At 44.4% G+C, this 23,017-nt stretch overlaps 2 protein-coding genes across 6 annotated transcripts in view; both read right to left on the reverse strand.

Annotated features, from left to right (window-relative positions):
• usp32 (ubiquitin specific peptidase 32) overlaps positions 1 to 23,017 on the reverse strand; it is a 100,394-nt gene that overhangs the window by 29,539 nt on the left and 47,838 nt on the right. Inside the window, exons 11-27 of one of the 5 annotated variants that reach the window (XM_069166494.1) lie at positions 22,920 to 22,981; positions 22,652 to 22,754; positions 21,813 to 21,999; positions 21,168 to 21,349; positions 19,648 to 19,788; positions 18,053 to 18,218; positions 13,538 to 13,692; positions 12,617 to 12,698; positions 12,436 to 12,510; positions 10,812 to 10,950; positions 10,619 to 10,724; positions 10,274 to 10,447; positions 8,406 to 8,580; positions 8,151 to 8,302; positions 7,434 to 7,545; positions 7,134 to 7,333; positions 6,844 to 7,028 (exon numbers count right to left, since the gene is read on the reverse strand). In XM_069166494.1, coding sequence (XP_069022595.1) covers positions 6,844 to 7,028; positions 7,134 to 7,333; positions 7,434 to 7,545; positions 8,151 to 8,302; positions 8,406 to 8,580; positions 10,274 to 10,447; positions 10,619 to 10,724; positions 10,812 to 10,950; positions 12,436 to 12,510; positions 12,617 to 12,698; positions 13,538 to 13,692; positions 18,053 to 18,218; positions 19,648 to 19,788; positions 21,168 to 21,349; positions 21,813 to 21,999; positions 22,652 to 22,754; positions 22,920 to 22,981 — 2,396 coding nt within the window. Of the gene's footprint in view, positions 1 to 6,843; positions 7,029 to 7,133; positions 7,334 to 7,433; positions 7,546 to 8,150; positions 8,303 to 8,405; positions 8,581 to 10,273; positions 10,448 to 10,618; positions 10,725 to 10,811; positions 10,951 to 12,435; positions 12,511 to 12,616; positions 12,699 to 13,537; positions 13,696 to 18,052; positions 18,219 to 19,647; positions 19,789 to 21,167; positions 21,350 to 21,812; positions 22,030 to 22,651; positions 22,755 to 22,919; positions 22,982 to 23,017 lie in introns of all 5 variants that reach the window. The other 4 variants (XM_069166493.1, XM_069166496.1, XM_069166495.1 and 1 more) reach the window with 4 other exon arrangements.
• On the reverse strand, positions 13,710 to 17,626 carry LOC138208592 (keratin-associated protein 10-10-like). The gene is made up of 3 exons (XM_069166589.1): positions 17,552 to 17,626; positions 15,925 to 16,257; positions 13,710 to 14,456 (listed from the first exon to the last, which is right to left on the reverse strand). The coding sequence occupies exons 1-3, from the start codon at positions 17,624 to 17,626 to the stop codon at positions 13,713 to 13,715; spliced, it is 1,152 nt and encodes a 383-aa protein (XP_069022690.1). The 3' UTR covers positions 13,710 to 13,712.

A 23,017-nucleotide genomic window follows, 5' to 3' on the forward strand; every position in this document is an offset into this window, starting at 1 on the left:
ACAGAACCATCAACACACAACCATCAACACACAAACATCAACAGCAACACAAAACCATCAACATCAACCATCAACACACAACCATCAACACACAACCATCAACACACAACTATCAACCAGCAACATACAACCATCAACACACAACCATCAACACACAACCATCAACACAAACATCAACACGCAAACATCAACCATCAACACAACCATCAACCATCAACACACAAACATCAACACAACCATCAACCATCAACACAACCATCCACCATCAACACACAACCATCAACCATCAACACACAAACATCAACCATCAACACACAACCATCCACCATCAACACACAAACATCAACACAACCATCAACACACAACCATCAACACACAAACATCAGCACACAACCATCAACCATCAACACACAACCATCCACCATCAACACACAAACATCAACACACAACCATCAACACACAACCATCAACACACAAACATCAACACACAACCATCAACACACAAACATCAACACGCAACCATCAACACACAACCATCCACCATCAACACACAAACATCAACCATCAACACACAACCATCAACCATCAACACACAAACATCAGCACACAACCATCAACACACAACCATCCACCATCAACACACAAACATCAACACACAACCATCAACACACAAACATCAACACACAACCATCAACACAACCATCAACCATCAACACAACCATAAACCATCAACACACAACCATCAACACAACCATCAACCATCAACACAACCATCAACCATCAACACACAACCATCAACCATCAACACACAACCATAAACACACAAACATCAACACAACCATCCACCATCAACACAAACATCAACACACAACCATCAACCATCAACACACAACCATTAACCATCAACACACAAACATCAACCATCAACACAACCATCAACCATCAACACACAAACATCAACCATCAACACAACCATCAACCATCAACACACAAACATCAACACGCAAACATCAACCATCAACACTCAACCATCAACACACAACCATCAACCATCAACACAACCATCAACCATCAACACACAAACATCAACACAACCATCAACCATCAACACACAACCATCCACCATCAACACACAACCATCAACCATCAACACAACCATCAACACACAAACATCAACACAACCATCAACCATCAACACACAACCATCAACACACAATCATCAACCAGCAACACAACCATCAACATCAACCATCAATACACAACTATCAACCATCAACACACAAACATCAACACATAACCATCAACCATCAACACACAACTATCAACCAGCAACACACAAACATCAACCATCAACACAACTATCAACAAGCAACACACAAACATAAACACACAATCATCAACCAGCAACACAGAACCATCAACACACAACCATCAACACACAAACATCAACCATCAAAACACAACCATCAACACGCAAACATCAACCATCAACACAACCATCAACACACAAACATCAACACAACCATCAACCATCAACACACAACCATCAACACACAACCATCAACCAGCAACACAACCATCAACATCAACCATCAACACACAAACATCAACACATAACCATCAATCATCAACACACAGACATCAACCCACAACCATCAACACACAACTATCAACCAGCAACACACAACCATCAACCCACAACCATCAACACACAAACATCAACCATCAGCACACAACTATCAACCAGCAACACACAACCATCAACCCACAACCATCAACACAATCATCAACCAGCAACACAGAACCATCAACACACAACCATCAACACACAACTATCAACCAGCAACATACAACCATCAACACACAACCATCAACCATCAACACAAAACCATCAACATCAACCATCAACACACAACCATCAACACACAACCATCAACACACAACTATCAACCAGCAACATACAACCATCAACACACAACCATCAACACACAAACATCAACCATCAACACACAACCATCAACACAAACATCAACACGCAAACATCAACCATCAACACACAACCATCAACACGCAACCATCAACCATCAACACAACCATCAACCATCAACACACAAACATCAACACAACCATCAACCATCAACACAACCATCCACCATCAACACACAACCATCAACCATCAACACACAAACATCAACCATCAACACACAACCATCCACCATCAACACACAAACATCAACACAACCATCAACACACAACCATCAACACACAAACATCAGCACACAACCATCAACCATCAACACACAACCATCCACCATCAACACACAAACATCAACACACAACCATCAACCATCAACACACAACCATCAACACACAAACATCAACACACAACCATCAACACACAAACATCAACACGCAACCATCAACACACAACCATCCACCATCAACACACAAACATCAACCATCAACACACAACCATCAACCATCAACACACAAACATCAGCACACAACCATCAACACACAACCATCCACCATCAACACACAAACATCAACACACAACCATCAACACACAAACATCAACACACAACCATCAACACAACCATCAACCATCAACACAACCATAAACCATCAACACACAACCATCAACACACAAACATCAACCATCAGCACACAACTATCAACCAGCAACACACAACCATCAACCCACAACCATCAACACAATCATCAACACACAACCATCAACCATCAACACAACCATCAACACACAAACATCAACACAACCATCAACCATCAACACACAACCATCAACACACAATCATCAACCAGCAACACAACCATCAACATCAACCATCAATACACAACTATCAACCATCAACACACAAACATCAACACATAACCATCAACCATCAACACACAACTATCAACCAGCAACACACAAACATCAACCATCAACACAACTATCAACAAGCAACACACAAACATAAACACACAATCATCAACCAGCAACACAGAACCATCAACACACAACCATCAACACACAAACATCAACCATCAAAACACAACCATCAACACGCAAACATCAACCATCAACACAACCATCAACACAAACATCAACACAACCATCAACCATCAACACACAACCATCAACACACAACCATCAACCAGCAACACAACCATCAACATCAACCATCAACACACAAACATCAACACATAACCATCAATCATCAACACACAGACATCAACCCACAACCATCAACACACAACTATCAACCAGCAACACACAACCATCAACCCACAACCATCAACACACAAACATCAACCATCAGCACACAACTATCAACCAGCAACACACAACCATCAACCCACAACCATCAACACAATCATCAACCAGCAACACAGAACCATCAACACACAACCATCAACACACAAACATCAACAGCAACACAAAACCATCAACATCAACCATCAACACACAACCATCAACACACAACTATCAACCAGCAACATACAACCATCAACACACAACCATCAACACACAAACATCAACCATCAACACACAACCATCAACACAAACATCAACACGCAAACATCAACCATCAACACACAACCATCAACACGCAACCATCAACCATCAACACAACCATCAACCATCAACACACAAACATCAACACAACCATCAACCATCAACACAACCATCCACCATCAACACACAACCATCAACCATCAACACACAAACATCAACCATCAACACACAACCATCCACCATCAACACACAAACATCAACACAACCATCAACACACAACCATCAACACACAAACATCAGCACACAACCATCAACCATCAACACACAACCATCCACCATCAACACACAACCATCAACACACAAACATCAACACACAACCATCAACACACAAACATCAACACGCAACCATCAACACACAACCATCCACCATCAACACACAAACATCAACCATCAACACACAACCATCAACCATCAACACACAAACATCAGCACACAACCATCAACACACAACCATCCACCATCAACACACAAACATCAACACACAACCATCAACACACAAACATCAACACACAACCATCAACACAACCATCAACCATCAACACAACCATAAACCATCAACACACAACCATCAACACACAAACATCAACCATCAGCACACAACTATCAACCAGCAACACACAACCATCAACCCACAACCATCAACACAATCATCAACCAGCAACACAGAACCATCAACACACAACCATCAACACACAAACATCAACAGCAACACAAAACCATCAACATCAACCATCAACACACAACCATCAACACACAACCATCAACACACAACTATCAACCAGCAACATACAACCATCAACACACAACCATCAACACACAAACATCAACCATCAACACACAACCATCAACACAAACATCAACACGCAAACATCAACCATCAACACGCAACCATCAACCATCAACACAACCATCAACCATCAACACACAAACATCAACACAACCATCAACCATCAACACAACCATCCACCATCAACACACAACCATCAACACACAAACATCAACCATCAACACACAACCATCCACCATCAACACACAAACATCAACACAACCATCAACACACAACCATCAACACACAAACATCAGCACACAACCATCAACCATCAACACACAACCATCCACCATCAACACACAAACATCAACACACAACCATCAACCATCAACACACAACCATCAACACACAAACATCAACACACAACCATCAACACACAAACATCAACACGCAACCATCAACACACAACCATCCACCATCAACACACAAACATCAACCATCAACACACAACCATCAACCATCAACACACAAACATCAGCACACAACCATCAACACACAACCATCCACCATCAACACACAAACATCAACACACAACCATCAACACACAAACATCAACACACAACCATCAACACAACCATCAACCATCAACACAACCATAAACCATCAACACACAACCATCAACACACAACCATCAACCATCAACACAACCATCAACCATCAACACACAACCATCAACCATCAACACACAACCATAAACACACAAACATCAACACAACCATCCACCATCAACACAAACATCAACACACAACCATCAACCATCAACACACAACCATTAACCATCAACACACAAACATCAACCATCAACACAACCATCAACCATCAACACACAAACATCAACCATCAACACAACCATCAACCATCAACACACAAACATCAACACGCAAACATCAACCATCAACACTCAACCATCAACACACAACCATCAACCATCAACACAACCATCAACCATCAACACACAAACATCAACACAACCATCAACCATCAACACACAACCATCCACCATCAACACACAACCATCAACCATCAACACACAAACATCAACCATCAACACACAACCATCCACCATCAACACACAAACATCAACACAACCATCAACACACAACCATCAACACACAAACATCAGCACAAAACCATCAACCATCAACACACAACCATCCACCATCAACACACAAACATCAACACACAACCATCAACCATCAACACACAACCATCAACACACAAACATCAACACACAACCATCAACACACAAACATCAACACGCAACCATCAACACACAACCATCCACCATCAACACACAAACATCAACCATCAACACACAACCATCAACCATCAACACACAAACATCAGCACACAACCATCAACACACAACCATCCACCATCAACACACAAACATCAACACACAACCATCAACCATCAACACACAACCATCAACACACAAACATCAACACACAACCATCAACACAACCATCAACCATCAACACAACCATAAACCATCAACACACAACCATCAACACACAACCATCAACCATCAACACAACCATCAACCATCAACACACAACCATCAACCATCAACACACAACCATAAACACACAAACATCAACACAACCATCCACCATCAACACAAACATCAACACACAACCATCAACCATCAACACACAACCATTAACCATCAACACACAAACATCAACCATCAACACAACCATCAACCATCAACACACAAACATCAACCATCAACACAACCATCAACCATCAACACACAAACATCAACACGCAAACATCAACCATCAACACTCAACCATCAACACACAACCATCCACCATCAACACACAAACATCAACACACAACCATCAACCATCAACACAACCATCAACACACAAACATCAACCATCAACACAAACATCAACACACAACCATCAACCATCAACACACAACCATCCACCATCAACACACAACCATCAACACACAAACATCAACCATCAACACACAACCATCAACCATCAACACACAACCATCAACACACAACCATCAACCATCAACACACAACCATCAACCATCAACACACAACCATCAACACACAACCATCAACCATCAACACACAACCACCAACACAACCATCCACCATCACTTGGGTGTGGACATCATCGTTTAAACTTCCCTATCTCCCATTGCTGGGTGTCAGAAGTGTTCTTCTCTCAGGTGTGACATGGATCAGGCTTTAGGAGGCTGCCCGGGGCGGCTCAGGTCGATCCCAATCAGGTGACAGGTGTTACATGTGTTACTTTACTCATTCAGAAATGTGTTTGTGCCAACATTTGATTTGATATTTAATGTATGAACATTGCTTGGAATGTGTGAATGACTTGTGGATCCGGTGTTTCACAACACCAGACGTCCAGAGAGCCGACAGCAGCTGCTGTGTGGAGAGGAAGCCTACCAGTCCTGGGCGTGGTTGCTGGCCTCCTGGGGGGGCAGCGGGCTGGCCAGGCGGGACACTTGGATCCAGACGGCGTCGTACAGGTCCTTCTTACTGGTGTGGACGGTGCAGGGGACGATGAGCGGCATGCCGAACAGACTGGGCCGGTTCTTCTGAGATGACAGGAAGTACAACTCCGTTCGCATCTGATGGGACACACAGGCGGAGGAGACATCAGCAGCTGTAGCCGATCCTCCACAGAGGGAAGGCAGCGGAGACCACCACCACCAGACTGCTTTCTGAGCGCTCACCATCTTCCTGTGCATGGCGATGATGTATCCGATGAAGGGGCTCTCCTGCACCGGTGTGATGTGTCCGTTGGCAACCCCATTGGCCAGAGGCGTCTCTGGGCTGCAGGGCACCACGGTGCTGGGCCCACCGTTCGGGATGAGGAGGGGCTTGTTGCCCAGGTAACCGTTAGCAGCTACGCCGTTGGCTACAGGGGTGACGTCTGATGAAGGAGAGGAGAAAGTTCCATCAGGAGAGGAGACGAAGGACGGGTGTGGACCCTCCGACGGATGGACAGAGAATCAGGAGACGGACGGGCTCACCTGTCAGAGTGGGCGAGCTCACCGATGTCGGTGAACCCGGCACCGGGACCTCGAACGCACACAGGAAGCCGTTGACAGACAGACGGACCTTCTGGTTGTCCTGAGGGAAGTTCTGAACACAAGATGAGACATCAGACGGCAGCTGAGGAACGGCTTCCACGTCATGGAGATGAAAAACATTTGTAGCACAACCAGAAATAAAAAGGAGCTCAAACATGGCAGACGGTACCTGAGGATCAGTTTACAGTTCTCACCTTCGACTTATTGGACACACAAGCATCTATTCTATAAGCTACGCTGACGTTTGTTGTGATGCATTGTGTACATGGTGGTCAGTAACTGATGAGACAAGTGTTAAAAAGCGCGGGATTAGTAGAAAATGCATGATTTTTTTTAACAGAAAAAAGTGTCCCTTCTTAAATCTCATTGTGACAATTTCCCAAACAATCAGGAAGTAACCGACCAACACATCAGACTTCATTTAATCAACAACAACTAGGATACAAATATTTGTTGATGACCCACTTTTCAAGAAGAAAACAAATTTCAGTGCAATGAAATTTTAAGGTGAGAAGTCAAATAAAATTAAAACTAGATGAAGTGCTCAGTGTTTGTTCACCTGCAGCATCTGAAGTCTGAACAACACCGAAGTTAACAACCTGTTGTTGAGAAGCAGCGGACCTGTCGGTCTGTGAGACCGGCGAACCGGGTCAGTACCTTGATGTTGGAGGTGTGGACCTCAGCCAGTAGGATCTGGTCGGGCTTCAAGCTGCACAGTTCACTCAGCTGCTTCTTCAGCCCCGTGTACTTCTCGTCCATGTTCAGCCGCAGGCCGTAGCGCACCGGCGTGGAGCCATCCAGCTTGATGACTGCAGACACACAACAACAACAACAACAACAACACACTCGTCAGCTTGGTGTGTTCGTGTGTGTATGTGTTCATGTAAAGACTCTTCAGCCTGGCCGGCTCACCGGTGATCTCCAGATGCATGGAGCTGTCCATGGGCAGCGGCAGCGACAGGAAGTTGAAGGGGTCAAAGCGAGCGCTAATGTGGCCGCAGGTCTTACACTTCACCTGGGACTTGAGCTGACCGTGGAACAGATCCACCACGATGGAGCGGTTCCTGCGCAGGTGGTTCTCCCACGCCTTCACGGTGGAGAGAGCACACACACACACACACACACACACAGCGGTGAGATCACACACCACTCATCCTTGTTCCAGTCAGGAAGGAGGTCCGTTCACATCTCAGCATCCGTCTGGAGACTTTTCACATTCACATTAATAATTTTGCCATTTGTGATAATGCCAAACGTGAATACTGCAACAATACTGCTTCAGCTACCATGACAACAGAAACTGATTGTTGTAGAGGACAACACAGTGCTTTAAACAACTGAGACTTAGCAATTATAATCTTTGCTGTTATATGAGATTTAATCAAGTATTGTTTTTCATAAAATTAACTTTGTTTTTAAGTGCAGTGACAAAAACGTTCAGCTAGAATGGCTTTTTTGTATGTCTGGGTGTGATACACCTGTCCAACGAATTTGGTGCATGTAGGTGAAACTAGCTGCCGGGGCTGCAGTGTAGGGGGTGCTAGCGAGCCGTTTGACCACGCCCACTTGCAAAACACATATCAGATGTATTGTCTCACCATGCCGGATGTATATGCCACTTTTCATGAGGTTTCAAGCGTCCTTTGACCTTAAAAATCAACTTCCTGTCACGGCGAAACATCAAACTTTTCTGCATCGCCACGGCGATGCTCTTTGACAAATTTGAACGAAATTCTCAATATATCATCAAACACATGTTTACACTATTCTGACCCGACTTTAGGTTCATGTGATCAACCAGCTCAACGTAGCATGTGAAAGTATGAAAAGTGTCAATTCCACTTGCCACCAGGGGGCGCTACGACTTTGAGCAAATATTACCATACTGGTGTCTTCAGGGCGGGGCTACTATCAAAGATGTAATGTTTGGAGAAGGTCGGAATATGTACATAAAAGTTACAGTCACTTGTAGTTTCATGACGAGACGCTCAAAATGGCCGCCACGCCACTGGCACAGCCATCGCCGAAAACAAATTCTTTTGACAACTTTTCCTCCCAACCATGTGAAGCATGAACTGACTCAATTTCAAGTTGGTCTGACAATATCTGTAGGAGGAGTTCGACAAAGTACAACATGTGCTAATCACCAAAAATGGCGACTAAATTCAAAATGGTGGACTTCTTGTTGAGTTGACGTAATGGTGCAATGTAACTTTTCCACCGAATTTCGTACATGTACGTAAATGTAGCCACCGGAGCATCTCTTTAGGGGGCGCTAGCGAGCCATTTGGCCATGCCCACTTGCGACTCCACGAGAATACGAAATTTTTTGTTGTGTGTAAAAACTTTCATGAATTTTTTAATGAGAAAGCCTCCAAAAAGGCAGTTCATTTGTAAGAACAAGGACCGAAAAGAAAAATAATTCCTTGGCTAACAATAGGGCTTTCGCACCATCAGTGCTCGGGCCCTTATAATGAATACTGACATCGCAACGTTCTGTGCTGAGCGTTTATTTTGCACTGAATGTTTTTTTTTCAGTCAGCGAGAGTTCAGCGAGAGTTGCACTCATCACTGACCAGCGTTCCAATCGATACTGGAGGATTCATGACGTTCACAAACCAACACATTTTGACACAAATCATCTGTCTGCTCTCACCACTGTCAGATCTCCGCCAGCAGGACCTGCGGGGAGCTCGTAGTTTGAAACAAAACAGTCTGGGAATGAGGTATACAGTGTTCATTTCATTTTATGGTATAGGAGCAGCAGTGTGACCTCTGACCTCAGATGCCACTTCCCAGTCGGGCCGGCCGTCGCTGTCCTTCAGCTCCACGTAGGGCTTCTCGTGGACCCGGTTCAGGTCTTCGTGCAGGCCGTCCAGCAGGAAGGCCAACAGCTCCTGGGAGTCCTGCTGCTGGAAGCCATTGAAGCGCGGAGCGTACTTCGCTATCGTCCACTACAGAGGAAGCAGCGACATCATAAACTTCATTTCAATAGAACTTTTAAATGCTTTTTAAAAAAAACAATTTATTTGCCTGTTAACAAGTTCAGACACAGCAAGCGAATACAGCAGCCTGCAGACGTGAAGAGTGGTGGAGCCACGAACACGTGAGATGGAAGAGCTCACCCTGAGTTTGAGGGGAGCCACGTTCTTCTGCGTCCCGCTCCAGAGCTCCATCACCAGGTCACCGTAACACTTGGCCATGTGACCTCGCATCCCAATGGGGTTGATTCTGTCAACGCACCGACACAGGGCAGTTAAAATGATGAGCTCCGGGAGGACGGAGGAAACAGACCTGAGGGTGCACCTAAAACGCCACCTGTTGAGCTCGTAGAAGTGTCGCCCTGAGATGAAGTAGTCGGTGAGAGGCTTGGTGTTGCTCACACACTGAATGCTGGAGTTCATGAAGCAGGTGTTGCCAAGGTTACTGAGGCCAGTGGCTCCTTTCTCTGTGGGAACTGGGATAAGAACAACGACATACTGGATCATTTAAAAAATTAAAAAACATGACCCCAACAAATGTTCTTTACTCATCAGCACTTATGATCTTATCATCTTTTACTAATACATATATGAGAACATACAAAAATACTGATAAATATTGTACATTAGAGACAGAGATGAGGTCAAAGTTCAGTAGTATGTGACTTGAATACAAGAAAAAAATACTGCAAGACAGACAGAGTTAAGCATCTGCTTTTCCTGAAAGATAAATCTATTAATTTCTTTAAAATCCTTAAAAGTTGCTTAATAACTGGATGAAAACATGTTGCACATGAAAAACATCTATTTCCTGTGATGGTAGCTTGTGAGGACATTAATATGCAGTTTTATACAAAACCATTAAAAAGTGGAGAGGAACAGTCGTACAAAAAAATATAATTAATAATAAATATTACATTATATTGGGTTCATTAATATATAAATATTAGACACATATATCATTTGCAGCCTTTGCAGTACTTTTAAGGGAACAAGTTGAGGATGTAGTTTATCACCGTATACTTATATTTAAGAACGTGTCGCTCTGTAACTGGAAAGCGATGGTTACATATGAAAGGTACAAACTGGGGACAAACCGAACAGGGAAAGGAAAATCCTTCATGTAAATCTACAGGGCAACATCTACATTTACATTTCATTTATCTAACATCTGTCTGCAGGTTCATCAATTCTATTCTATTAATGGTTGTAGCTCTTCAGAGGGGGTCGTGCCCCGTGCCCCCCCACCCTCCAGCATACCATAGAAAATGTATTATATTCTCCTTTTATGAACCCTGTCAATAGATCTATCTTTTGTTTTTCCTATTTATTTTCAATTCATTTCCCGTTGTGAAGGAAAACATAAGTGTGCGACTCCTCCCTCCCAATTGCAAACAACAACAAAAAGTTGGTAGTTGTGTCTAAAGTCAGTAAATGCAAAAGCAAAACAAAGTGGCAGCCACTATCTTGATTCACAGACAGTGTCTGCACACATTACGCTGCTGATTCTACGAAGCTACATGTTCCAAATTAAAAAGGAGATTACTTTCTGCCAAAGCTTACAGCTGATTCATTACTTCATCAACAAACAAAAAAAACATCTAACATTTAGCAGCACGACTGTGCATAGCGATGAGATTTCTGTCCTAATTTTGTGGAAATTGCAAATATGGCAAATTAAAAATGTGCATAAAACAGGAGGACAGACACAGTCTTCATGAATGAAGTGGCCCAGTGTGTTCAGGACTCTCCTCCCTCTCAACACCACTCCGGCCCTCAATAAAACACTTTATTATGTTATTATGTTTGTGTATTTATTATGTACTCTGATTCTTTGTCTTTTATTTCCTCCCACTATATACTATCACGAGTAAATGTGATTTGATGGAAAGGTTCTCCTTCAGATGCTGTTTGTGTTTGTAAGACTTCCCCGATCCTCCAGTCAGACCATGTGACCTCACCTTTGTGTCTGTCCATCTTGCTGCTGTTGGCGATGAAGGACATTTCCTCGGGCCAGCTCATGTCTTTGTTCCTGACTGGAGCAGCAGAAAGAGACGTGTTTTCACCATCATGCACTGTTATTCACAACGGCCTGTTCTCACTGAACATATCTGCTGGTGACGTGATGGAAGCCTCTCATACCCTCAATAACCAGCTGCTGGTCATCGTGGATCTTCAGGCTCTCCAGTGTGTGATCTTCATCGTCCAGGAGAGTGAGGTAGTTCTACAGAAAAGATTTATTTTAATAACTTTTCATTTATTAGGAAAAATGAATCTTTCTTCTGCATCAGTTCATTTTAAAAGCAGCACTGCATGGTTGTGTTCACCTTCTTAGGAGTCAATGAAGACAACTCAGATGAGATTTCACTAAATCAGTGTCTCCTACCAGCAACATGAAATACATCAGAGGTAGACTGGAGGCTCAGGCACAAAAACAGCTTGTTAAATTTCAAGGACAGCCCGGGGGTCAGTGTGTGACTGAACCATCCATCCACCCCCACCTCCTCCCAGTGCTGACTTTGTGACTCTACAACTACGTCACCTCACGTCCTCCTTTACTGTGGGCACTAGACTGCGCTGTCACAAAGAAATATAACTGGATCATAATGAGCTACTTGTACAAATGAACAATAAGGTCCTTTTTCTGTGCAGTGTTAAATCAGTTTAGAAATCTGTAAATACAAAAAATATGAAGGTTACGAAATTGGACGTTAACACAGAAAGCTGTTTGAAGACTGGACCTTCAGATTAGATTGTACTGCAGGAGCACACTTGAAGGCTCTCCAGCTGATAGTGTGCTTTGGTAGTATATATTCTCAAATGTATTATGATTAAATTAGCAAAGGCCATTTTTTATTGCCCTCAAACTGTTTTAAAAAAAAAAAATCTATCACCTTTTCTGAAAAGTATTATTTATTGTTTCGACCATGAAATGTTTTTATTGTGAGGTGGGCAGGTGTCAGAAACACAATCAAACACCAAAGGGGAGACAGAGCAGAACAACCGAGAGCCACAACCTCATGTCCTACCTCACTGTTGTATAGATACAACCTCATGTCCTACCTCACTGTTGTAGAGCCACAGCCTCATGTCCTCCTCCTTGATGCGGAGACGCTGAGACAGGTACAGGTGGATGTCTTTGATGGTGGCCATGCGGCTGAAGCAGCCTGTGTACGCCAGCATCCTCTTCAGAGGAGCGTTCGGTGATGGAACGTTTCCTGCTGGAGGACAGAACCAATCAGAGTGGACTGAACACACAACAAGGACACACAACAAAAACCCATAGCCCGAACACACAACAAAAACAACAAACTGAACACAGCCTGAAACCACAACCTGAACATACAACCTGAACATACAACCTGAACGCCCAACCTGAGCACACAGCCTCAACACACAGCCTGGACACACAACCTGAACGCGCAATCTGAACGTGCAGCCTGAACACACAACCTGAACGCACAACCTGAACACACAGCCTGAACGCACAACCTGAACACACAACCAGAAAACACACAACATGAACGCATAACCTGAACACACAACCTGAAAACACACAACCTGAACACACAACCTGAAAACACACAACCTGAACGCACAACCTGAACACAACCTGAACACACAACCTGAAAACACACAAACTGACCACACAAACCTGAACACACAACCTGAACACACAATCTGAAAACACACAAACTGAACACAGCCTGAACGCACAACCTGAACACACAGCCTGGACACACAACCTGAACGCGCAACCTGAACGTGCAGCCTGAACACACAACCTGAACGCGCAACCTGAACACACAACCTGAACACACAGCCTGAACGCACAACCTGAACACACAACCAGAAAACACACAACATGAACGCATAACCTGAACACACAACCTGAAAACACAACCTGAATGCACAACCTGAACACACAGCCTGAACACACAACCTGGAAACACAACCTCAATGCACAACCTGAATACACAACCTGAACACACAACCTGAAAACACACAAACTGACCACACAAACCTGAACACACAACCTGAACACACAATCTGAAAACACACAACCTGAAAACACACAAACTGACCACACAAACCTGAACACACAACCTGAACACACAATCTGAAAACACACAAACTGAACACACAACCTGAACGCACAACCTGAACACGCAGCCTGAATACAACCTGAACACACAAACCTGAACACACAGCCTGAAAACACACAAACTGACCACACAAACCTGAACACACAACCTGAACACACAACCTCAACGCACAACCTGAACACACAACCTCAACGCACAACATGAACACAGCCTGAACACACAAACCTGAACACACAACCTGAACACACACCAAAAACCCATAGCCCGAACACACAACAAAAACAACAAACTGAACACAGCCTGAAACCACAACCTGAACATACAACCTAAACATACAACCTGAACGCCCAACCTGAGCACACAGCCTCAACACGCAGCCTGGACACACAACCTGAACGCGCAATCTGAACGTGCAGCCTGAACACACAACCTGAACGCACAACCTGAACACACAACCAGAAAACACACAACATGAACGCATAACCTGAACACAACCTGAAAACACACAACCTGAACGCACAATCTGAACACAACCTGAACACACAACCTGAAAACACACAAACTGACCACACAAACCTGAACACACAACCTGAACACACAATCTGAAAACACACAAACTGAACACAGCCTGAACGCACAACGTGAACACAGCCTGGACACACAACCTGAACGCGCAACCTGAACACACAACCTGAACACACAGCCTGAACACACAAACCTGAACACACAACCTGAACACACAATCTGAAAACACACAAACTGAACACAGCCTGAACGCACAACCTGAACACGCAGCCTGAACACAACCTGAACACACAAACCTGAACACAGCCTGAAAACACACAAACTGACCACACAAACCTGACCACACAACCTGAACACACAATCTGAAAACACACAAACTGAACACAGCCTGAACGCACAACCTGAACACACAGCCTGGACACACAACCTGAACGCGCAACCTGAACGTGCAGCCTGAACACACAACCTGAACGCGCAACCTGAACACACAACCTGAACACACAGCCTGAACGCACAACCTGAACACACAACCAGAAAACACACAACATGAACGCATAACCTGAACACACAACCTGAAAACACAACCTGAATGCACAACCTGAAGACAGCCTGAACGCACAACCTGAACACACAGCCTGGACACACAACCTGAACGCGCAACCTGAACGTGCAGCCTGAACACACAACCTGAACGCGCAACCTGAACACACAACCTGAACACACAGCCTGAACGCACAACCTGAACACACAACCAGAAAACACACAACATGAACGCATAACCTGAACACACAACCTGAAAACACAACCTGAATGCACAACCTGAAGACAGCCTGAACACACAACCTGGAAACACAACCTCAATGCACAACCTGAATACACAACCTGAACACACAACCTGAAAACACACAAACTGACCACACAAACCTGAACACACAACCTGAACACACAATCTGAAAACACACAACCTGAAAACACACAAACTGACCACACAAACCTGAACACACAACCTGAACACACAATCTGAAAACACACAAACTGAACACAACCTGAACGCACAACCTGAACACGCAGCCTGAATACAACCTGAACACACAAACCTGAACACACAGCCTGAAAACACACAAACTGACCACACAAACCTGAACACACAGCCTGAACACACAACCTCAACACACAACCTCAACGCACAACATGAATACAGCCTGAACACACAAACCTGAACACACAACCTGAACACACAACCTGAACACACAATCTGAAAACACACAAACTGAACACAGCCTGAACGCACAACCTGAACACGCAGCCTGAACACAACCTGAACACACAAACCTGAACACACAGCCTGAAAACACACAAACTGACCACACAAACCTGACCACACAACCTGAACACACAATCTGAAAACACACAACCTGAAAACACACAAACTGACCACACAAACCTGAACACACAACCTGAACACACACAGCCTGAACACACAAACTGAACACACAACCTGAACGCACAACCTGAACTCGCAGCCTGAATACAACCTGAACACACAAACCTGAACACACAACCTGAACGCACAACCTGAACACACAACCTCAACGCACAACCTGAACACACAAACCTGAACACACAACCTGAACGCACAACCTGAAAACACACAGCCTGAACACACAACCTGAAAACACACAGTCTGAACACAACCTGAACGCACAACCTGAAAACACACTGCCTGAACACAACCTGAACGCACAACCTGAAAACACAGCCTGAACACACAACCTGAAAACACACAGCCTGAACACACAGCCTGAACACAACCTGAAAACACACAGCCTGAACACAACCTGAACGCACAACTTTTGACTTCTTATTCGCTTTATTTTAACTGAAACCTCATAAACTGAAGTGATGACATATGTCTGTTTAGCATTCGATCTGTTGTTATGGTAACCACACCTTTCATTTATACACAAGCTGAGAGATGCAGACAGCTGATGGATATCAGCAGCAGCATCCTGCTGACTGAGGATTAGTTGTAAGAAAGCAGCAAGAAAAGGGCTTTTCTGTCAATCAGCACAGACTTGATTGGCCAATCAATTTAGTGAATTTAGAGTCTGGATTAAATCAAAAACAAACCAATCAATATTAGTCCTGTTATTGATTAATTGGATACTGATTCCAAAATGATTGATAAAACTGGTGATATATTTCATCTCCACAGCTTTGCTCTTCAATTAAACCACCAAACGAAGCGTCCTGCACACTTGTTCGAGTGCTCTACTTCTTCCTGCGGGTGTCGGGGAGACGTTCTGGGGAATATGAGGAAGAATTAAATGTATTTTCGATATTTGACCACACTCCTAACAGATTGTCTTCATACGCAGCAATGACGAGCTGCCGCTCAAACAATGGGAGTCATGATGGAAGCCAAAGCTCTGCTGGGCCCATAAACCCGATCTGTTGACTTGATCTCGACCAGCACTCTCAGGATGAGTGCTGATGTCGGGCCGAGCATCACAAACCTCATTACAGATGTAACCTTTGTGTGGAAGTATTTCAAGTTACGTTGCTCGTACTGTAGGTATCCTGCTGTCCTGTTCTTCAGGTGAGCTAATCCTTAATCCTGTGTTTTGTGTTTTTATTTTGAAGAGCGGTCCGAAGGTTTGGAGGGAGACACGGAGTAGATTCAGACTGTCATGTATATTATGTACTTCATAATAAATCAGATTCTGCTGCCATCGTAGAGCACTGGAACAAGTGTTTAAGTATTTTCCAGCTGTGAAGCTGATTAGTGTCGAGTGATTAGTTTATCCCCTTCATGGGCCGCTGGTTTATCCCACTGCCCACTCCAGAGCTCTGCTCGGGTTGGATCAGTCCACTCAGGGAAGATTAAGGGGGGAGGGAGGTGCGGGGTTCGACGGCTTGCTCTGGTCTTGCTGCAGGCTTACATTACCTCTTGACGGGGGTAAATACGTTGGGAACATTCGCAGGCTGGTCATACCCATATTGACCCAGATGTTGGACTGGGGTGAGCGCGTGGCCGGCTGCTGGCGGAGGAAGAGGAGGTAGCAGGGGAAGAGCTCCAGCTCTGCTTGGCTTGTCCTGCTATCCAGGATCACCTGCAGCGGAGGACAAAATTCAATACTTTATAAAAATCTATGCGTGCTGAGATGAATGGAAACAAATGGCTGCAACGATCAACTGAAAATCATCTTGTCTGCTTTGGGACGTTACAGACACTCGTGGTGAGAAGAGTTTTATTGATATTTGAACAAAAACAACATGCAGCATTTTTAAGTTTGAGAAGATCTGTTTCCAAGTATCTGTATTTTCTTATCCAACTATTCTGACCTTAAAATAATCATTGTGTAATTTCTCTGTCAGTTACGCTGCCACTGCACTCGCCTGGTTTACTGATCAGATCTGAAATCAAACTGAAAGCTTATCTGACCATCAGGCTCCTCGTGTTTCCAGATCTCAGCACTAACAGTATGGCTCACTGCGTGCTGCTGTGTTCCCTGGTTTTCCTGAATAAAACAGGTCAAAATGTGCAACTTGAATGTTTTTCTGTGATTTGAAGGATGATGTATTTCTTTCTTCCAAAACTTCACTTGTACTTTCATAGTTTTGGCCAATATTCTTTATGATAATAACTTTCTGTCATCACGTCAGCTGTGAACACATGACATAAAACTTTAGACGGTTTATTGAGGAGAGAAAATGACGGCAAACTGTAAAACTATAAACAATAAATCGTAAACAGAAGTTGACCTGGTTCAAATGCAGCCTACTGCACTTCCTGTTGTTACAATGATGGATTATGACGAGGCCTTTTTTCATCCATTTTTATTTATGCCCATTTTGAACGAATAAAATGCATAAAAACAACTTCAGTTGACTAAAACTCACAAAAAATTAAATGACAAAAGTTTAGCTGAAACTAATTCATATTTTGGTCAAAAGACTGAAACTAAATTCACAACAGGTGTCAGAATGAATCCTGATTGGCTGAGGTGCAAAGTTAAAGAGATAAATGTGAAAATAGAAACCGACATTGAAGAAATAAATGATGACTGTCGCTGCGAAGCTTCTGCTCCACTGGAGAGACGTAAAACAACAACGTCCAATAAACTCCAACGTTCCTCACATGAATACGTGAAACTAGCAGAAATTAATTTTTCCTTCACGTTTCCCACCATCTCTTATCTGTGAGCTTTGACTGGAGCTGTAGTGTGTCTTCTTCTGTGGTGGTTTAATGGCACTCAACTGGAGAATCAGAGGCGCCACAATTTACATAACAGTTGTTGCTGGAAACGGATATTACTTCACATTTAATTCTGCCGATTCAACTAAAACCTGCATTATATTTATATGGAATATAAACCGAAGTTTTAGGTCCTCACTCAGTTTTACCTCCAACTATATTTGTTTATCATGTGGATGAACTGCTGCTTGTTTCCTCATTTAAAATAAGACTTTTTGACCTGTATGTATCCCGGTCACATTGAACCTCATCAGCTGTTGGGTGGGTGCGCTCCTTTCACTCACCGGTCGCGGCAGGCTGAGGTTGGCACCGTACCAGTGGTAGAGCGCCCGCCACACCGGCTCTGGCACCGTCTCAAAGTCTCTACTGGGCACCAGCTGCAGGGAGCGCTTCAGCCTGCCACCCTCCATGGTTAACGTCGGGGCCTGCAGGGGGAACAGCACAGACAGCAGCATTTACAGACCAGCACAAAACACACTGCTGCGTTTCTCTGAATTACACATAATAGAGAGAGACAGCCTCCTAATGCTCTGCAGAGGCTGGTGGGCTGATATCATTAGAGCAAGACAAAAGAAAACGGAAGCACCATCTGGTCCCTGGAAGCCTTCGCCAGCAGAGGAGGAGTGACTCTGAAACAGGAGTCTCTGATCAGTTCAGTGAGAAGCTGCTACATAAATAATAATAATAATAAATAGTGTTTCATAGATGCTCTACATTGCAAAGGACATGAGGATAAACAAGCGGAGAAGTCTGCATTTATAGCCCCAAGCCGGGTTTACGTCTGTCTTTTGAACACGTGGCTTTCTAGAACACGCAGCTCGAGTCCAGTGAGCAGACGAGCCGGGCTCAGACAGCCAATCAGGAGGGAGCGCACTGATGGCGGAGCTGCTCTGTTCTCATATGTCAAACAGACGCCAAAGCAAAGCTGTGAACACGATGCAGGACGACTGCTGATGTTCATCCAGCAGCACACAGCCTTTCTGATGAGAAACTGAAAGATGTTTTGGTCCACCAAGAACTCCATCAATCACAACACAACACGTTTCTCTACAGACCTGAACGGTGTCGGCTGGAGCTGCACTTATGATGCCAACGCTTCTTCTTCTGATTGTATATTTCTGTCTGCTCATCAGATCATTCATTAAGACTAACCTTCCTTTCATGTCCATTCCTCCCGTATCTCATCAGTGTCCATTAATGTCTCAGACACATTCTGGCAAATTTCTCCCCGATGGAGAAAAGAAGATCAGCCTGTGTGTGTGTTTAATTTATTATCGTACATATTGTATTAATTGATTCTTCCTCCACTGGCTCGCCAGATTCAAACAGTCTGGGAGCTACATCAAAGACAGATGCAGCAATAACCAGGAGCTGGGCAGTGTGTGTGTGTGTGTGTGTGTGTGTGTGTGTGTGTGTGTGTGTGTGTGTGTGTGTGTGTGTGTGTGTGTGTGGTTTGAGTGTGTGTGTGTGTGTGTGTGTGTGTGTGTGGTTTGAGTGTGTGTGTGTGTGTGTGTGTGTGTGTGTGTGTGTGTGTGTGTGTGTGTGTGTGTGTGGTTTGAGTGTGTGTGTGTGTGTGTGTGTGTGTGTGTGTGTGTGTGTGTGTGTGTGTGTGTGTGTCTGTCTGTCTGTCTGTCTGTCTGTCTGTGTGTGTGTGTGTGTGTGTGTGACCTCATCACACAATCTACACATTTACTTCAAAGGCCTCGGTGCGGCACACAGGCAAAACAAACCGAGTAGCCATCACACTCACACACACACACACACACACACACACACACACACACACACACACACACGTCCTTGCCTTCATGGGGTCGGTGTTGACCAGCGGCTGGTTGTCGATGGCTCCAGGTCTCTGTGCAGCCAGCTGGGAGGGCAGGTGTCCGTTGGCTCCAGAGAAACACTGATTGTTGTTGTCCGATACGTTCTGCTGGCGGGCGAAGCAGCTGTCTGTGGCTGAGGGAGCGACCTGCGGACTCAGGGCTGCTGGGACACAACGGGGGGACAGTCGGACAAATCATTGAAAAAACACAGTTACTATAGAGAGTCCTGTGTTTGATAATCTGATGTGTACTTTTACTGGAGAGGCACAAACAACGCTGGTGGGCACGAACAAATAAAAGTCTCTGTTACTGGGAGAGGAAATCCTATCCTACAAATCCTCCAATAAAAAAACAGTATTGGAGATGGTGGTATTATCAGTTTGGTTTTCTGAGGAGGAAAGAAGAGTCCCGGCACGTAGCCGAGCATCTGTGTTCCTTTCATCTGTTTTTTTAAGTACCAGTAATACGTACTTGTGCTTAATATGATAACCATGAATGTTAATACCCCCGTATACGGTGATACCGAGTGTGGTAGAGAAGAATTAAACCAGTTAGTCTCTTCAAACGATCAGTTTTATTTTAATGTGATGAAGCATCTGCTGTTTTTCTGCCATGTGATGACTGACCGGTCTCGGTGGCCTCGGAGGCGCTGGACACGGCGTCAGGTGACCTCTCCTCCGTGGGGCTGGCGGGGCCGAAGGTTCCCAGTCCTCCCAGTCTGTCGGGCGGGGCGGGCTCCACGGTGGCCGAGGCCATCGGGGTCCTGAGGGAGCTGAGGATGGACGGCTGCTCCACCACGATGCCCTTATGCTCCTGGACAGGAAGACAACAGCAGGGACTGCCCTGTCATTGTGTAGAGTGATAGCTGAGATTAATGTGCTGTTGGCGTTCATGGCCAGTCTCTGTCCCAGAGAAAGGTCAAAGTGCAACATGCAGCGATGAAGCTGGTCTGAAGCACGAAATAAAACCTGACAGATTTGTTTGAACTAAAATTCAACATGAACACAAGAGCTACATGTGTGAGTTATAGTAAAATATATTACAAACGAAAAGGTGCAAAATGACTTTGATCAGTCAGCTGGTGATTATAAGTTTGTAATGATCACACTGGTTTTTATAGAAGTGAAATTCTGGAAGTCTCAGAACTTGTTGATCGTACCAAATAAGTATTATTCTGAAAACCTTTTTGTTGTTGTTGTTGTTGTTGTAGATTATTGTGATACTCTCTCCTGGTTGAAGAGCTTTAAAAATAATTTTTTGGTGTGTTGTAGTGTCTGACTCACTGATGGCTGTTTCCCCAGGTGGAAAAGAAAAGCGTGGAGACTAAACTTTGGATGCAGTAGGGATGAGAACAACACGGCTATTCTTCGACAACACATCCTGAATCAACATGAAGGACTTGGTGTGCGACGCCTGTTTAAAATGCGTTGAACGTGGATATTTACACTTCTTTAACTGGACTTACATATTTGACGTAGTCCTTCCACTGCTGCCACCACAGCATGGAGATGAGGAACCAGTTCTGGTCCTGCTGCAGCCCATGTCTGCTCTCCCTCTCTAACCAGCCCCTGCACACACACACACACACACACACACACACACACACACACACACACACACAGAGAGAGAGAGAGAGAGAGAGAGAGAGAGAGAGAGAGAGAGAGAGAGAGAAACACACACCTCCATTAGGGCTGTCAGCACATACAACACACAGCGACAGGACAGGTACACACCTGATGATCTGCCCCTCCTCCTCAGGAGCAGCCGGCCGGAGCCCCAGGACGATGTGGCACACCTGGACGAACACACACAGACACACAAACACATGAAT

Source organism: Embiotoca jacksoni, unplaced genomic scaffold (assembly GCF_022577435.1).
Source record: "Embiotoca jacksoni isolate LCO1_2020_lvr unplaced genomic scaffold, fEmbJac1.0.p SCAF_39, whole genome shotgun sequence".
Classification (NCBI taxonomy): Eukaryota; Metazoa; Chordata; class Actinopteri; family Embiotocidae; genus Embiotoca; species Embiotoca jacksoni.

Bases quoted from the DNA above. Each gene is read 5' to 3' on its own strand.
- LOC138208592 (XM_069166589.1), bottom strand. From the start codon at position 17,626: ATGAGGTTTGTGATGCTCGGCCCGACATCAGCACTCATCCTGAGAGTG. The intron at 16,258-17,551 runs GTTTATGGGCCC...TTGTGTGTTCAG, and splicing joins AGATCAAGTCAACAGATCGG to GCTGTGTGTTCAGGTTTGTG. The intron at 14,457-15,924 runs GTTGTGCATTCA...TTGTGTGTTCAG, and splicing joins TGTGTTCAGGCTGTCTTCAG to GTTGTGTATTCAGGTTGTGC.